The sequence below is a fragment of the Aotus nancymaae genome, unplaced genomic scaffold (genome assembly GCF_030222135.1).
Source record: "Aotus nancymaae isolate 86718 unplaced genomic scaffold, 86718_ANA_hifiasm-v0.15.2.pri h1tg000103l, whole genome shotgun sequence".
Classification (NCBI taxonomy): Eukaryota; Metazoa; Chordata; class Mammalia; order Primates; family Aotidae; genus Aotus; species Aotus nancymaae.
In genome coordinates this window covers 5284898-5297394 of record NW_026988518.1, presented here as the reverse complement: position 1 = coordinate 5297394, position 12497 = coordinate 5284898, and the positions used below count along the sequence as shown (strand labels likewise).

General features: G+C 46.6%; 1 protein-coding gene across 2 annotated transcripts in view; it reads left to right on the top strand.

Annotated features, from left to right (window-relative positions):
- Positions 1-12497, top strand: part of SLC44A3 (solute carrier family 44 member 3) — a 72048-nt gene that overhangs the window by 27303 nt on the left and 32248 nt on the right. For both annotated transcript variants that reach the window (XM_064370184.1, XM_064370183.1), the window contains exon 10: positions 10428-10593. In XM_064370184.1, coding sequence (XP_064226254.1) covers positions 10428-10593 — 166 coding nt within the window. The remainder of the gene's footprint in view (positions 1-10427; positions 10594-12497) is intronic.

Genomic DNA, 12497 nt, shown 5'->3' with positions numbered 1-12497 from the left:
CTAATGCGGTTTCTTACTGTTTTCTCAAGTTGATCTTGTCCCTCACTGGCTCCTGTCACATAAGAACAGCCGCTATGTAATAGATTCTTAGCATGCCCTCTTCCTTGCCCTCTGGAGCTAACTGAGGCTACAGTGCCAAGACGGTCAGCAGGTTCCCTGGAAGGAGCAGCCCTTGGAGGCGTACGTGTCCACCTTCAGAGGTGCATAGGGCCAGTCTTTTCTGCGGGGGGCTCCCTGGAAGCTCGCCGAAGGCCTGCAGTGAACTTCTGATACTTACCCAGGAAGGAATGTTGGTCAAAGGGGTGCAGGGCTATAATCAGTCAGAATGAGGTTTGCCTGGGAGTGAAGGAAAACTCAAAGCAACAGTGGCTAAAGTAGGAAGTAAGGTCATTTCTCTGTCACACAGATGACGTCCACATGGCGAGGATCCATGCCAGCCTGGTTCCCCAGAGCTCAAGGACGCAGGCACCCGCTTTCTTCTTCTGCACCCTCTGCCCTTGCCTCCACCTCATGGTGAAAGGCCATTCAGGCTCCCACTGCCTTGTCTTATCGCGACCTTGAGGAGGCTGGCAGGGAGGAAAGCAAGCATGCCCCCCACCCAGAAGTCACAGGTGGTGCTTCCACCCATGCCTCATTAACCAGGTCCCAGCTATCTAGCAGCGCGCGTCTGCAAGGGAGACCAGGAAATGTAGCTTCATTTTGGGCAACAGCCACCCACCATTTAAAAACCAGAGGTTCTATTGCCAAGAAGAGGGGAGAACAGATACCGTGAGACAGGTGAAGCCTGAGCACCGGATGGTCTTCCTCGAGCGAGCTTGAAGTGGGCTCAGCCCTGGTCAGAAGGGAGGGCAGTGGCCATGGTGCATGAAGGGAAACAGGCCTTTGCTGAAAGTGGCCTAGATTCCAGTCTCTTACTGGACGCTTTCTTATGTTCTGTCCCCGGGCATCACAGTCCCCTTGTGATGCAGGTATTGTTACGCTCAAGTTACAGACAGGAAAACTGAGGTTCTGAGGAAGTCATGTGCCGAAGGTCATACAGCTGGGAGGCATGACGTGCTGTGACTCCAGAGCTTTGAAATGGAGCTTGTGCTCTTTCTGCTGCCTTACACCTCCCTTGCATCTGGGATCCAAAGCTAGGAAATAAAAATAGGTCTCTTCAAGTTTGTTCAAGATGAAGCTGTATCGGGGACCATAGCAGTTGGCTGGTGGATGTGGGATGTGCTCATAACATGTCCGGGGCTTGAGGTTGACAGCCAGAGCCAGCTGGGGATGAGGTGTGATGGAAGGTGGTGGCGGTGGCCCTGGGCAGCGGCACTGTGGGGCTTGAACCCTTGCCTCTAGAGAATCACCAGAGAAACAGGGAGGTCTTGGGAAATACGGCTCAGGACCAGTGAAGGACCCTCCTCTTCCGGCCTCCTTAGGCCCAGCTGGCCCAGCCCAGGGGCCCCTGTTGGCTGTGAGTCTGGATGACGGGAACTGTGTCTATGGCTAGACCCCATGATGTTTTGGATCAGGGATGGTTTTAATTTAACTCAGAAGTATTTGGTGAGCACTGTGGGAACCAGACACCGAGCACGGCACTAGGGGAGGTGGGGAACAGAACTGAGTTTCTCTCTCTGCCCTCGGTACTGACAGTCAAGTAGATGGTCCAACAATGAAATGTGTGATCGCAGCGAAGGTTGATGGATGTGATGATCAGAGAAATCTGGGGAGCTGCAGGAGCACCAGAACAAGCTCTAATCCACGCTGTGAGTCGAAGAGGGCTTCTCAGAGGACAGACTGGAAATGTCCGGGTCAGAAAATACAGAAGAGGCAAAGAGAGGTGCAGCGAGGGTCAAGACAGCACAAGGAGAGAACCTGCCTGCAGGGGTCAAGGGAAGAGGCCAGGCCAGTCAAGTCAGAGGAACAAGCCCCGAGGCCAGCTTGGGCATGAGCTGCCAACCTGTGCCCCTTAACTTCCCTGCCTAGGCATAGGTTGGGCGTGAGCTGCCAACCTGTGCCCTTAACTTACCTGCCTAGGCATAGGTTGGGCCCAGGGCTTATGGAGCATGAAGTAGCCTCCACTGCAGAGAGACCTGTAGGTTATTCTTCAGGGCTGAAGCCAGTGTGTCGTTCTGCAGTCGCTCTCAGGCTCACGCAGTGATGTGTGATAATTCACTGTCAGTGCAAGCAGCAAACAGCAAGAGCAGTAGAGGGGCCAGAAAGAAACTGGGTGCCCTGGACCTAAGAGAGGCATCTATCAGCAGGTTGATTTTAGGCTTTTTAGGACAGAAGGTGCCACGCAGAGCTAGCCGCCCCTGCCCCCCTGCCCCGCTGGGGTCTGGCATCATAGAAACCAGATCGCCCGTCCCCTCCTTCCACCGCCTGTGGCCGATCCAGGTGCACAGGGTCCCCTTTGTTCTCAGAACCCTTTTCATCAGTGCCAGAGCGCCTGGCTCGAGGGCTGGGCAGATCAGCAGCTGCACCACTTTTTGATCTTCAGAAGATGCCCCAGCTAACACTTGAGAGGGACTCTGAGCCGCTTTCACATCTTGTGAAGAGGTGCCAGGTGAGCGGGTGGCGAGCCCTGCACAGTGCCCAGCTGTCTCATTCCACGTGCCACAGGCAGCTTCACGGGGACAGACACGCTCTTCAGTTAGCACCCGCTTTTATGTGTGGGTTTCTTCAGTACATACATAGTTGTTTGTCTGTTTTTTGTTTATGGTTTTTTGTTGGGTTTTGTTTGTTTTTCTTGAGACAGGGCCTCAATCTCGCTCAGGCTCAAGTGTCGCTTCAACCTCCCGGGCTCAAGTGATCCTCCCACCTCAGCCTCCCCAGTAGCTGAGTGGGACTCCCAGTGCCTAGACTCCCCAGTGCCACTATGCCTAGGTAATTTTTGTATTTGTTTCGTAGAGACAGGATTTTGCCATGTTGCCCAGGCTGATCTAGAAATCCTGGGCTCAAGCAATCCACCCGCCTCGGCCTCCCCGTGTGTTGGGTTATAAGTGTGAGCCACACAAATAGTTGTTTGTTTAAACTGTGTCAGAAGGTTGAATGAATACTATTTTTTACTGTGTAAAAAAAAAAAAAAAAAAGATAGGAGTGAACTCAAGTTGATAATTTTTGCCCAGACGTGTTATTTTTCTAGTGACTGTAAATCATTCTCTTAACTAGTTGACAAATTCTGACTTGTTTGGGGATTTTCTTCAGCAGAGCATATCAAGCCCATCCCACACCACCTAACAATGACATTTATTAGTCCATTGGGATTTGTCTGTTACCATCAATTTGACAGTAACTGCTAAAATCCAATAGGAAAAAGTGAAAACTGTAGTGACCTTGGCAATCTGGTGGATTGGAAAGAACTCAGATGACCTGGTCACCCCCAGCGGTCATTAAGGTGGTCTGGAAACTCCAGAGTCCGTACAATGGAAGAGACCCATATTGGATTTGGGCAGGGGTGGGGGCTTCCCTTAAGGTCTGTGCTGCAGTTAGAAGATTTAATCACAGGGCTGCACACAGCATACACCATACACTTGGGATGCACATAGGGGTGGGCTTGAAAATAGGCAGCAGGGACAGAGGGTTTTCCATAGGTTTCCCATCAAATGACCTGGGATCCAGGCTGGCTCTGCCCGCACTTCCTTTTTGCCATGTTTGCAGTGGAAAACTGATGTGAGGTTGCCTCACAAAGATGTTAGGAGGCTGAGGTGAGACAAAAGCTTTGGTGTGCAAATAAGGGACCACATGTATTTTTTACACTAGGAATTAATGTTGACCAAGGAACATCTAGTTCCTTCAGCTCTGGAGTTTATTCTTTGCTTTCCCTGGCACATTCAATAACACAGTTTAAAAAGAAAATTGTCTGTTTTAAAGTTATCAGAGATCTAGAAGATAATTGGTGTTATTTTGCAAAAGCCTGCTGATGGCGCAGTCCTGTTCTAGGAAAAGAGTGAAGGGAGGGTGACAGGAGAGAGTCGAAACAGCTCCTGTTTCAGAAGGCCATGGTCCTATTCGGAAGGTGCAAAGGAAAGCAGTCTCCATGCACGTCTCCATGCCTTTGCTCCTGCTGGGCTCTTCCTTAAGAATCCCCTCCCCTGTCCAACTCTCATCCCAACTCTCCACCCCAAACAGCTTCCAGAGCTAGTCATTCTTTAAGATTGATTTTGAGTATCATTCTTCTTGGAAAATCTCCTATAAATTTCTCAGCCATACTTAGATATTTCTTCTCTATTTTTTTCGTTGCATATTCTATATTCTTCATTCTTTCAACAACTGTTTATCTCATGCCTGCTCTGTCAGCCGTGGTGTCACATTGTGTGTCCACCACATGCCCTGGGTGCTTGAGATACAGCAGGGAGCAAGACAGTGGCTCTGCAGTCCAGGTCTGACATTCTAGTGGGTGGGGAGAGAGGCAGTGGGTAAGGAAATGTGCATTCCATAGCGACAGGTGCTGTGAACAATCAAGCAAGTTATATTGTCATCCCACAAGAGTAAGAACACGTGGGTTCAGGACCGCGCCTTTTTCTCTCTGTGTCTCTTAGCGCAGTTCCACACCTGAATGGATTCAGTTAGGGGTGCTGACCCAGTGAGTAACATCACATCAGTGTCGTGGGTGTTAGATGAGATGAATATATGGAAGAACTCGTATATTGCAGGCTGCCTGTCAATGAGACTTTCCTCTTTTTTCCTAATCCTCATGCTGCCAGAGCAAAAGGCTGGGGCTGGCAGGACCCTTGGGCCAGTTTTCTGGACAAGGCCAAGTACACAGAATATGCTAGAAAGTAGAACCCCTCCAAATTAGGCCTGCTTCCCTTGGGGAATAATCCCAACCAGCCGGGCTGCCTTCCTTAAGGAACTGCTGTCTACGACAAGCATTATATCACCTGAGTCTTTTGAAATGCCTTAAAGCTTGCTAATAATATCCAGATTTACAGCTAACTGCACTATGAATATCCTTCAGATAACTTTGATGCTCTCAAGGGAGATCTCTAGAAAGTTGTCTCCAAATCTCCTTAATAAAATGTATTACTTGAGGAAGATATATGCATTCATTCACTCAATCAACAAATATTTATTGAATATTTACTGTGTGTCAGACCCTGTTAAAAATGCTGGAAATACAGGCCTTAAATAAAATAAAATAAGTCAGTCAATGTTATAGAACTTTAAAGGTTGATAAGTGGCATGGAGAAAAAATGAAGCAGGAAGGACAAATAGGAAATGCATAAGGGGGCAGGGTATCCTTTTAAATTTGGCAGTCGGGGTGCCTGACTGAGGAAGTGATGTTGAGGAAAGATTTGCAGTAGGTGGGAGCAGAGCCATAAGACCATCTAAAGCAAGGGGAAACATCCCAGGCAAAGGGGCTGGCAAGAGGCCGGGGTTCTAGATCACAGCAAGGGAGGCCTATTCAGCCACAGTGGAGTGGGCGACGGAGAGCATGGTTCAGGGAAGAGTCAGGGGGTCAGATCCTGAGGCTTTTCTGGCATTTATAGGAACTTTGGCTTCTAACCTGAATTGGAAAGTCTTTACAGGATTTTAAGCAGAATAAAATCATTACCTGACTACATTTTAATAGCAGTGATTCAGTAAGAAGAGGATGGTGGCTTGGAGTAGGTCATAATGGTGGAAGCGATGTGACATACTGGATTCTGCATCTATTTCAAAGGTAGAGCAAATTGGATTTTCTGGTTACATGAAAGAAAGAATTGGAGAGGACTCTGAGGGATTTTGGCCTGAGCAACTGGAAGATAACTTTGCCATCAACTGATATGGGGCAAGAATTTGAGTATAGCATTTTAAGGTAGATCAGAAATTAATTTTTAGTTGCTTTAATTGAGATGTCTTTTAGACTGCCATGTAGAGATCTCAAGTAGGCAGTTAGCTGTCTGAGTCTGAAGTTAGTGGAGGAGGTCCTGGCTAGGATTTACATTTAGGAACTTGGGAACATATTAATATTACTTAAAACCATGAGATTAGAATGAATGTAGATAGAGAGGGGAAGAAATCCAAGGACTGTGCTTTGAGGCACTTCATGATGCCCTGGAGATGAGATGAGGGAGAACAAACAGAAGACTGAAAGGGAGTGACCAGCGGGTAGAGGAGGAAAGTGGGTGTGGTGCCCTGGAATGCAGGTGACGGGTTTCACAGAGCTGTGCAGGGTCCGGTGTGGCAAGTGCGGCCACTAGGGGAGAACTGAGGATTGACCACTGAATGATCATGATTGGAGCAGGTGAAGAGAAAGTGGGAGGAAAAGAATTAGAAAGAGGAAATGTAGACAATCCTGAGGAATTTCGCTGTTAAAAGGAACAGAAATGGGGAGGAAGCTGCAAGAGGAAAGAGTCCACAGTAGATTTTTCTTAAAGATGGGAGATAGTTGAGAATGATTCAGTACAGAGAAAGATTTTGATAAAGAGAGTGAAAATTACTGAAGAGCTGCCAGGCATGGTGACTTATGCCTGTAATCCCAACACTTTGGGAGGTCAAGGCGGGTGGATCACAAGGTCAAGAGATGGAGAGCAGAGGCCAACATGGTGAAACCCTGTCTCTACTAAAAATGCAAAAATTAGCTGGGCATGGTGGGACATGCCTGTAGTCCCAGCTACTTGGGAGGCTGAGGCAGGAGAATCATTTGAACCCATGAAGCAAAGGTTGCAGTGTACTGAGATTGCGCCACTGCACTCCAGCCTGGGCAACAGAGCGAGACTCCATCCCCCACCTCCAAAAAAAATAAATAAAGAGCTATGTTCACATAGATGAGAAAGAGTGGGGTCTGGTGAAGTGTGGGCCATAAGATCATGGACCATTTATTAATGTTCAGGGAGAGGGCTCAGATGATGGACCTGAGTTGATAGCAGGTAGGTATTAGGTGGTTGGCACTAGCAGAGGTTTTTCTGATTTCACCAGTTTTCTCAGAGAAATAGGAGGTAAGATCATTGAGAGTGAGGATGGGAAGGAAGCTCTTGAAGGTTGAAGGGGAATTTATAAAACAGTTATGCAGAAGAAGGGGAAATGAATGGAACAGTATGGGAGCATGAAGGTTTCCGATAGTAACTCAGATGGCATCCTCGCTCTGATTTTTTTTTTTTTGGCCTCTTTTATTGTTCCCCCTAATAGCTGAGGTCCAGCATAATGCCAGCATGCAGTAGATGCTCAATAAATGTGTAAGTTAATTTCAGAATTGGAATACTATCCACGTATATCTCATTTATTGCTAACCCTGTATGGCACTCACTATAGCTGACCCAATTGCTCTTAATATTCTAAGAGCCTTACCTGTTTATCACACTTAACTCATAACAGCTGTGGACCTGGCACATAGAGCCCCAAGACAGGACGAGATCACCAAGAGTGTGAGAAGTAGGATTACTATCCTCCAATTTCAAGTGATGAGGCAGATTTCAAAAAAGTCCCACTGTTTGCCCGAAGTTGCTCAGCCATTAGGGGACAGTGCAGAAGTGTGACTCTCAGGCTGTGTGACTCTCAAGCCCAAGCCAGTAATCACTGTCCCAAGTTCATCTTGTCTACTCTCTTCACCATCAGAGAGTGGTGGCCCACATTGCTTGTCACACATTTCAAAGCTGAGCCTGAAACCAAGCCTTCTCCCAATTCAGTGCTCTTCCCACCACCGTCCCCTGAGATTCATCCTATCTTAGGATCTACCCGTAGTCTAGTTCCCCTTAACAGACATTAGCTACCCATGATAGCAGCGGTAGTGCCCAATCCATAAAGACAAAGCAACTGTCATGTGATGAGGGGATCTTGCCTGCACTGACACAGCCTTCCAGGAGAGGGCAGTCATGTGCGCCTGAGCACGTCTGCCCCACCCACAGGCTCTGCAACTGCAGGCTCCGAGCTGGATCCAGCTAGTGTCCTAGCTTTCGTCCTGAAGCCAGCGCACCCTTGAATGTTTGTCTAACCCAGTGGTTCTCAAGCGGCCCCTCCAGGTGACTTTTTGCCCCTGATGTAGCATTTGGCAACGCGTGAACACATTTTTGGGTTGTCGTGGCTGGTGGGGGTGGGAGAGCGTCCCGGCATCTGTGTAGAGAGGCGTGGCAAGTTGCTAACACCCTTCGGGGTGCAGGACAGCCCCAGCCCCAGTGAAGATCTGGTCCACAATGTCAGTGAGAAACTCTACCCTAAAGGAAAGTCCTAAACACCCCAGGAACAAATAGAAGATGGCTTTGATCAGGATGTTCAGATACAATAGTGATCATTCAAAAATAACTTGCGGGTTCTGCTTCTTGGGAAATGCCAGAGGCTTTATAATGTCTAAGTGGATCTTGACTCATCACTTCAGCTGCTCCCACCACTGACTGTGCCAGGTTGGGAGGTGTGTGCATATGTGCCCTTGACAGCACAGGGCAGCTGAGAGGAGAGACTGGCCCCCATTAGCGTTCAGGTCCAGCAGGACATACTTACCTTTGTTTGAAGAAGCCATCCTTCCTGTTCTGTGGAAACGTTCTCTGCCCTCACTCACTATTCATGATACTGTGAACCTGGTTTTGCAGAACCATAATCTGTAGCCAATACTGCTGGGCCTTGTAGGAGGAGCAGGTACTTGTTCCCTGGCGCACAGCACTTCTGATATTCCAAAGTGGTTCTCAAAGTCCACTGACCTCACCTACCAAACAGGCACTCTGTTTGGGAGGGGATGCCTCCTCTGGAATTGGGAATGTTTCCTGAAGCATGCCCTGAATCACACCCCATTTTGGAAAAGCATAGGCATTTATCCATCCCTTACCCAAAACAAATATGGCCTCCAAACCAAAGTGAGCCCAGCATTCATAAAATATTGATCTCTCTGTAAATCAAGCTGCTCCACTGTTTCTTACAATGTGACTCTTGTTCAGCAGAACATAGAGCTTGGGAATTAAAATCAGTCTTAGTCAGTGGAATCAGTTTTTGATCTACAGCAGTTATCCTCCCCTTTCCTTCACACAGACCCTACTGTGAATATCTAAGGACTCCTGAATAACGAAGCTAAAGTCAGTTTATAGCTATGATAGGAAATATGAAACAATCTAAATGTTCTTCAAGCTATAGGTTTCACCAAAGACCAGAACCAAAGATCTTCTTCTTTACAGTAGTTGATTTAAAATCCTTAGTGGGAAAATATCTAAAACTCATATGCAGCCACAAAGCTGGGATTCGGATTTACCGGTGTCTGCAGAGCTAATTCAAGGACTTCTTTAGAGGAGAGAAAAGAAGGCAGGATATACCTATGTGAATGGCAAAACATTAGGGCGACCTTGCCGGCCTCAGCTGAATGTAACACTGTGCTCCTGAAATTTAATGATAGTAATAAACCATGATCACTTATGGGAGACGCTATTTCTATGGACTGGGCACAATACCAAGTACTTTCCAGTTAATCTTATTCCATCCTCAGACTACCACCAGGTTACAGGTGTTCTAGATAAGGAATCTAAAACTCCTCCAGGTATTCTAGATAAGGAATCTAAAACTCCGAGAGGCTAAATAACTTGTCCTGAGCTACCCACAAAGAGGCAAAGCTGGGATCTGAACCTGGGAAGGTTAACGCTGAGGCCCGGTAAAATGTGCTAAGACAGTTTACTCTTGAAATGAAATCTGAAATAGATCCTTTTGAGAAAACAAAGATACTTGTCTCTTTCATAAAGTTTACATTTTTGGTGAAGAAGGATTCTATAATGTGGTACTAATATCTTTGTGTGATTTCATCAATGTAACAAGTTTGGTTTGCATCACGAAGTGATGTGGTAGGAAAACTATGAATTTTTAGAGTCCCACGTGTTCAGGTTTTTATTTTCCTTCTACTAATTATGAACCCTGAGACTTTACAAAAGTTACTTGTCTCTCTCTTCTTTTTTTTGAGACCAGAGTCTCGCTCTGTCACCCAGGCTGGAGTGCAGTAGCATGATCTTGGCTTAATGCAACCTCCACCTCCTGGGTTCAAACAATTCTCCTGCCTCAGCCTCCCAAGTGGCTGGAGCTACAGGTGTCTGCCACCACGCTTGACTAATTTTTGTATTTAATATTTGTAGAAGCAGAGTTTCACCATGTTGGCTAGGCTGGTCTTAGACTCCTGAGCTCGTGTGATCTACCTGCCTCGGCCTCCCAAAGTGCTCGGATTACAGGTGTGAGCCACCACACCTGGCCTACTTGCCTCTTCTAAACCTGTTTTCATATCCACAAAATGAGATGAGTATGATAGTATATGTTAGGTGTCTTGGAAATTGCCTACCAATGATCACCATAAAGATCACTGTTGGTATTATTTAGAAGTTAAATGTGTATTCCTGATTTTTATTTTTTGCTATATATATTATAAATTATGGTGGGTACTTGACTTTGACATCTGTTTTATGTAATGCCAAAGGCCAGGCATAAAGAAACATGGCTTGTTGAACCATGGTTCATGCTTAGGAAAACACTGATATAAAGGATGTTTGTGTTTTAAACTTTAGGAACTGCCCAGGTTATGGAAGGTGGCCAAGTGGAATATAAGCCCCTTTCAGGTATTCGGTACATGTGGTGGTACCATTTAATTGGCCTCTTCTGGACTAGTGAATTCATCCTTGCGTGCCAGCAAATGACTATAGCTGGAGCAGTGGTTACTTGTTATTTCAACAGGTAGGTCCAGTGTTTTTTTTCTTTTGGTTTATCTATGTGCTTCATGTTAATGTATCAAAAGATATTTGGGAATGTTGACCTAGCCCCTTAAAATAAGTTGGCAAGAATAAAAGACTAAGCTAAAAATTGGGGTGTATGCTTATTTGGTGGTGAGAAGAAATATTATACCCTAAATCTGTCACATTTCCAACCTCTTTTGCTTTAAGCTGGAAAATTTAGAAAGAAGCCAAACAGGGAGAGATCATATTGCTTAGACTTGAAAGATAAAAAGGGCCTGGAGTGTAGTGGTACAATCTCTGCTCACTGCAACCTCCGTCTCCCGGGTTCAAGTGATTCTCCTGCCTCAGCCTACTAAATAGCTGGGACTACAGGCACCTGCCACCATGCCCAGCTAATTTTTGTATTTTTAGTAGAGATGGGGTTTCACCATGTTGGCCAGGATGGTCTCGAACTCTTGACCTTGTGACCCACCCGCCTTGGCTTTCCAAAGTGCTGAGATTACAGGCATGAGCCACCGTACCCGCCATTCTTTTAATATTAAAAAAAAAAAAAAAAGGAAGGGTCGAACTCCCTTATGAATATCCATCCAAATTGACTTTAGACAAAAAAATTACTGGTCTATTTTGAATATGCTTCAGTAAATTCTGTGAGCCTCACTTTGTGCTCTGCAAAATCCAATAACATTTGCTTAGGGAAAAAAAATTAATCCTAAAGGAATTGTATGTAACCACAAAATATAATTTATATTATGGTTAGGTACTAGTGAATTAGTTACTTGCTTCTCTGCTTATATCCCCATCGCCTCTGAAAGCAATTGAGGACACACCCAAACACACACAGCCCTGAACGCTTTACCTCTTCTGTGTGGGACTCTCACCCCGGGTCAGCGAGAGCCCACAGGACAGAGGAGCCCAGCCAGGGCAATGTCAGGGCCGGACTCAGAACAGAAAGTTTACTCTACATAGGGCTGATCCTCCTCCAACCTCTCGGACCAAATGATAGAGAAACATGAGCTTCATGGGGAGAGACAGTCCACCAGGGGTGATTCCTGCCATCGAGCAGTTTCCTCCTGACGATAAGGAGCACTGTGGGTTGCTTTTTCGTTTTTCTTCTCTTTTCTTTTCTTTCTTTTTTTTTTTTTTTTTTTGAGACAGAGTCTTGCCCTGTCGCCAGGCTGGAGTGTAGTGGTGTGTTCTCGGCTCACTGCAACCTCTGCCTCCCAGGCTCAAGCGATTGTCCTGCCTCAGCCTCCCAAATAGCTGGGACTACAGGTGCGTGCTACCACGTGTAGCTAATTTTTGTATTCTTAGTAGAGACAGAGTTTCACCATGTTGGCCTGGATGGTCTTGATCTCTTGACCTTGTGATCTGCCCACCTCGGCCTCCCCAAAGTGCTGGGCTTACAGAGGTGAGCCACCGTGCATGGCCAGGAGCACTGTGGGTGTTTAATGTAGTGTGCAGTTCTGGAGCCTCCATATTAGAGGTTCCAGAGGACTCATAGAGGGTCTGTTGCCCTTGGCATTGAGAACCTACAAGCAGCTGGGGGTGGGTTGTGTGTATTGCTTGCTCCCAAGTAGGGGAGCAAAGAGGGTATTCTAACCAAATTGGCCGGCAAGTAATATTTGCCTGACAGCAATTTTGTGTTGTCTTAAAATAACAAAACCAAAGCGTTTTCAATGAGGACTTCTCATTTGGAGTTCCAGTGAGGCATATACACTTATCTTTGAATCCCTTCCCTCTCTCCAGCCACTCAAAAAATCATGAAAGATTGAAACAGGCATAAACACACCGGGACAGTGAGAAACAGAGGCAGTGACAGCAGATAAGAAACATCAACCGAGGCCGGGCGCGGTGGCTCAAGCCTGTAATCCCAGCACTTTGGGAGGCCGAGGCGGGTGGATCACG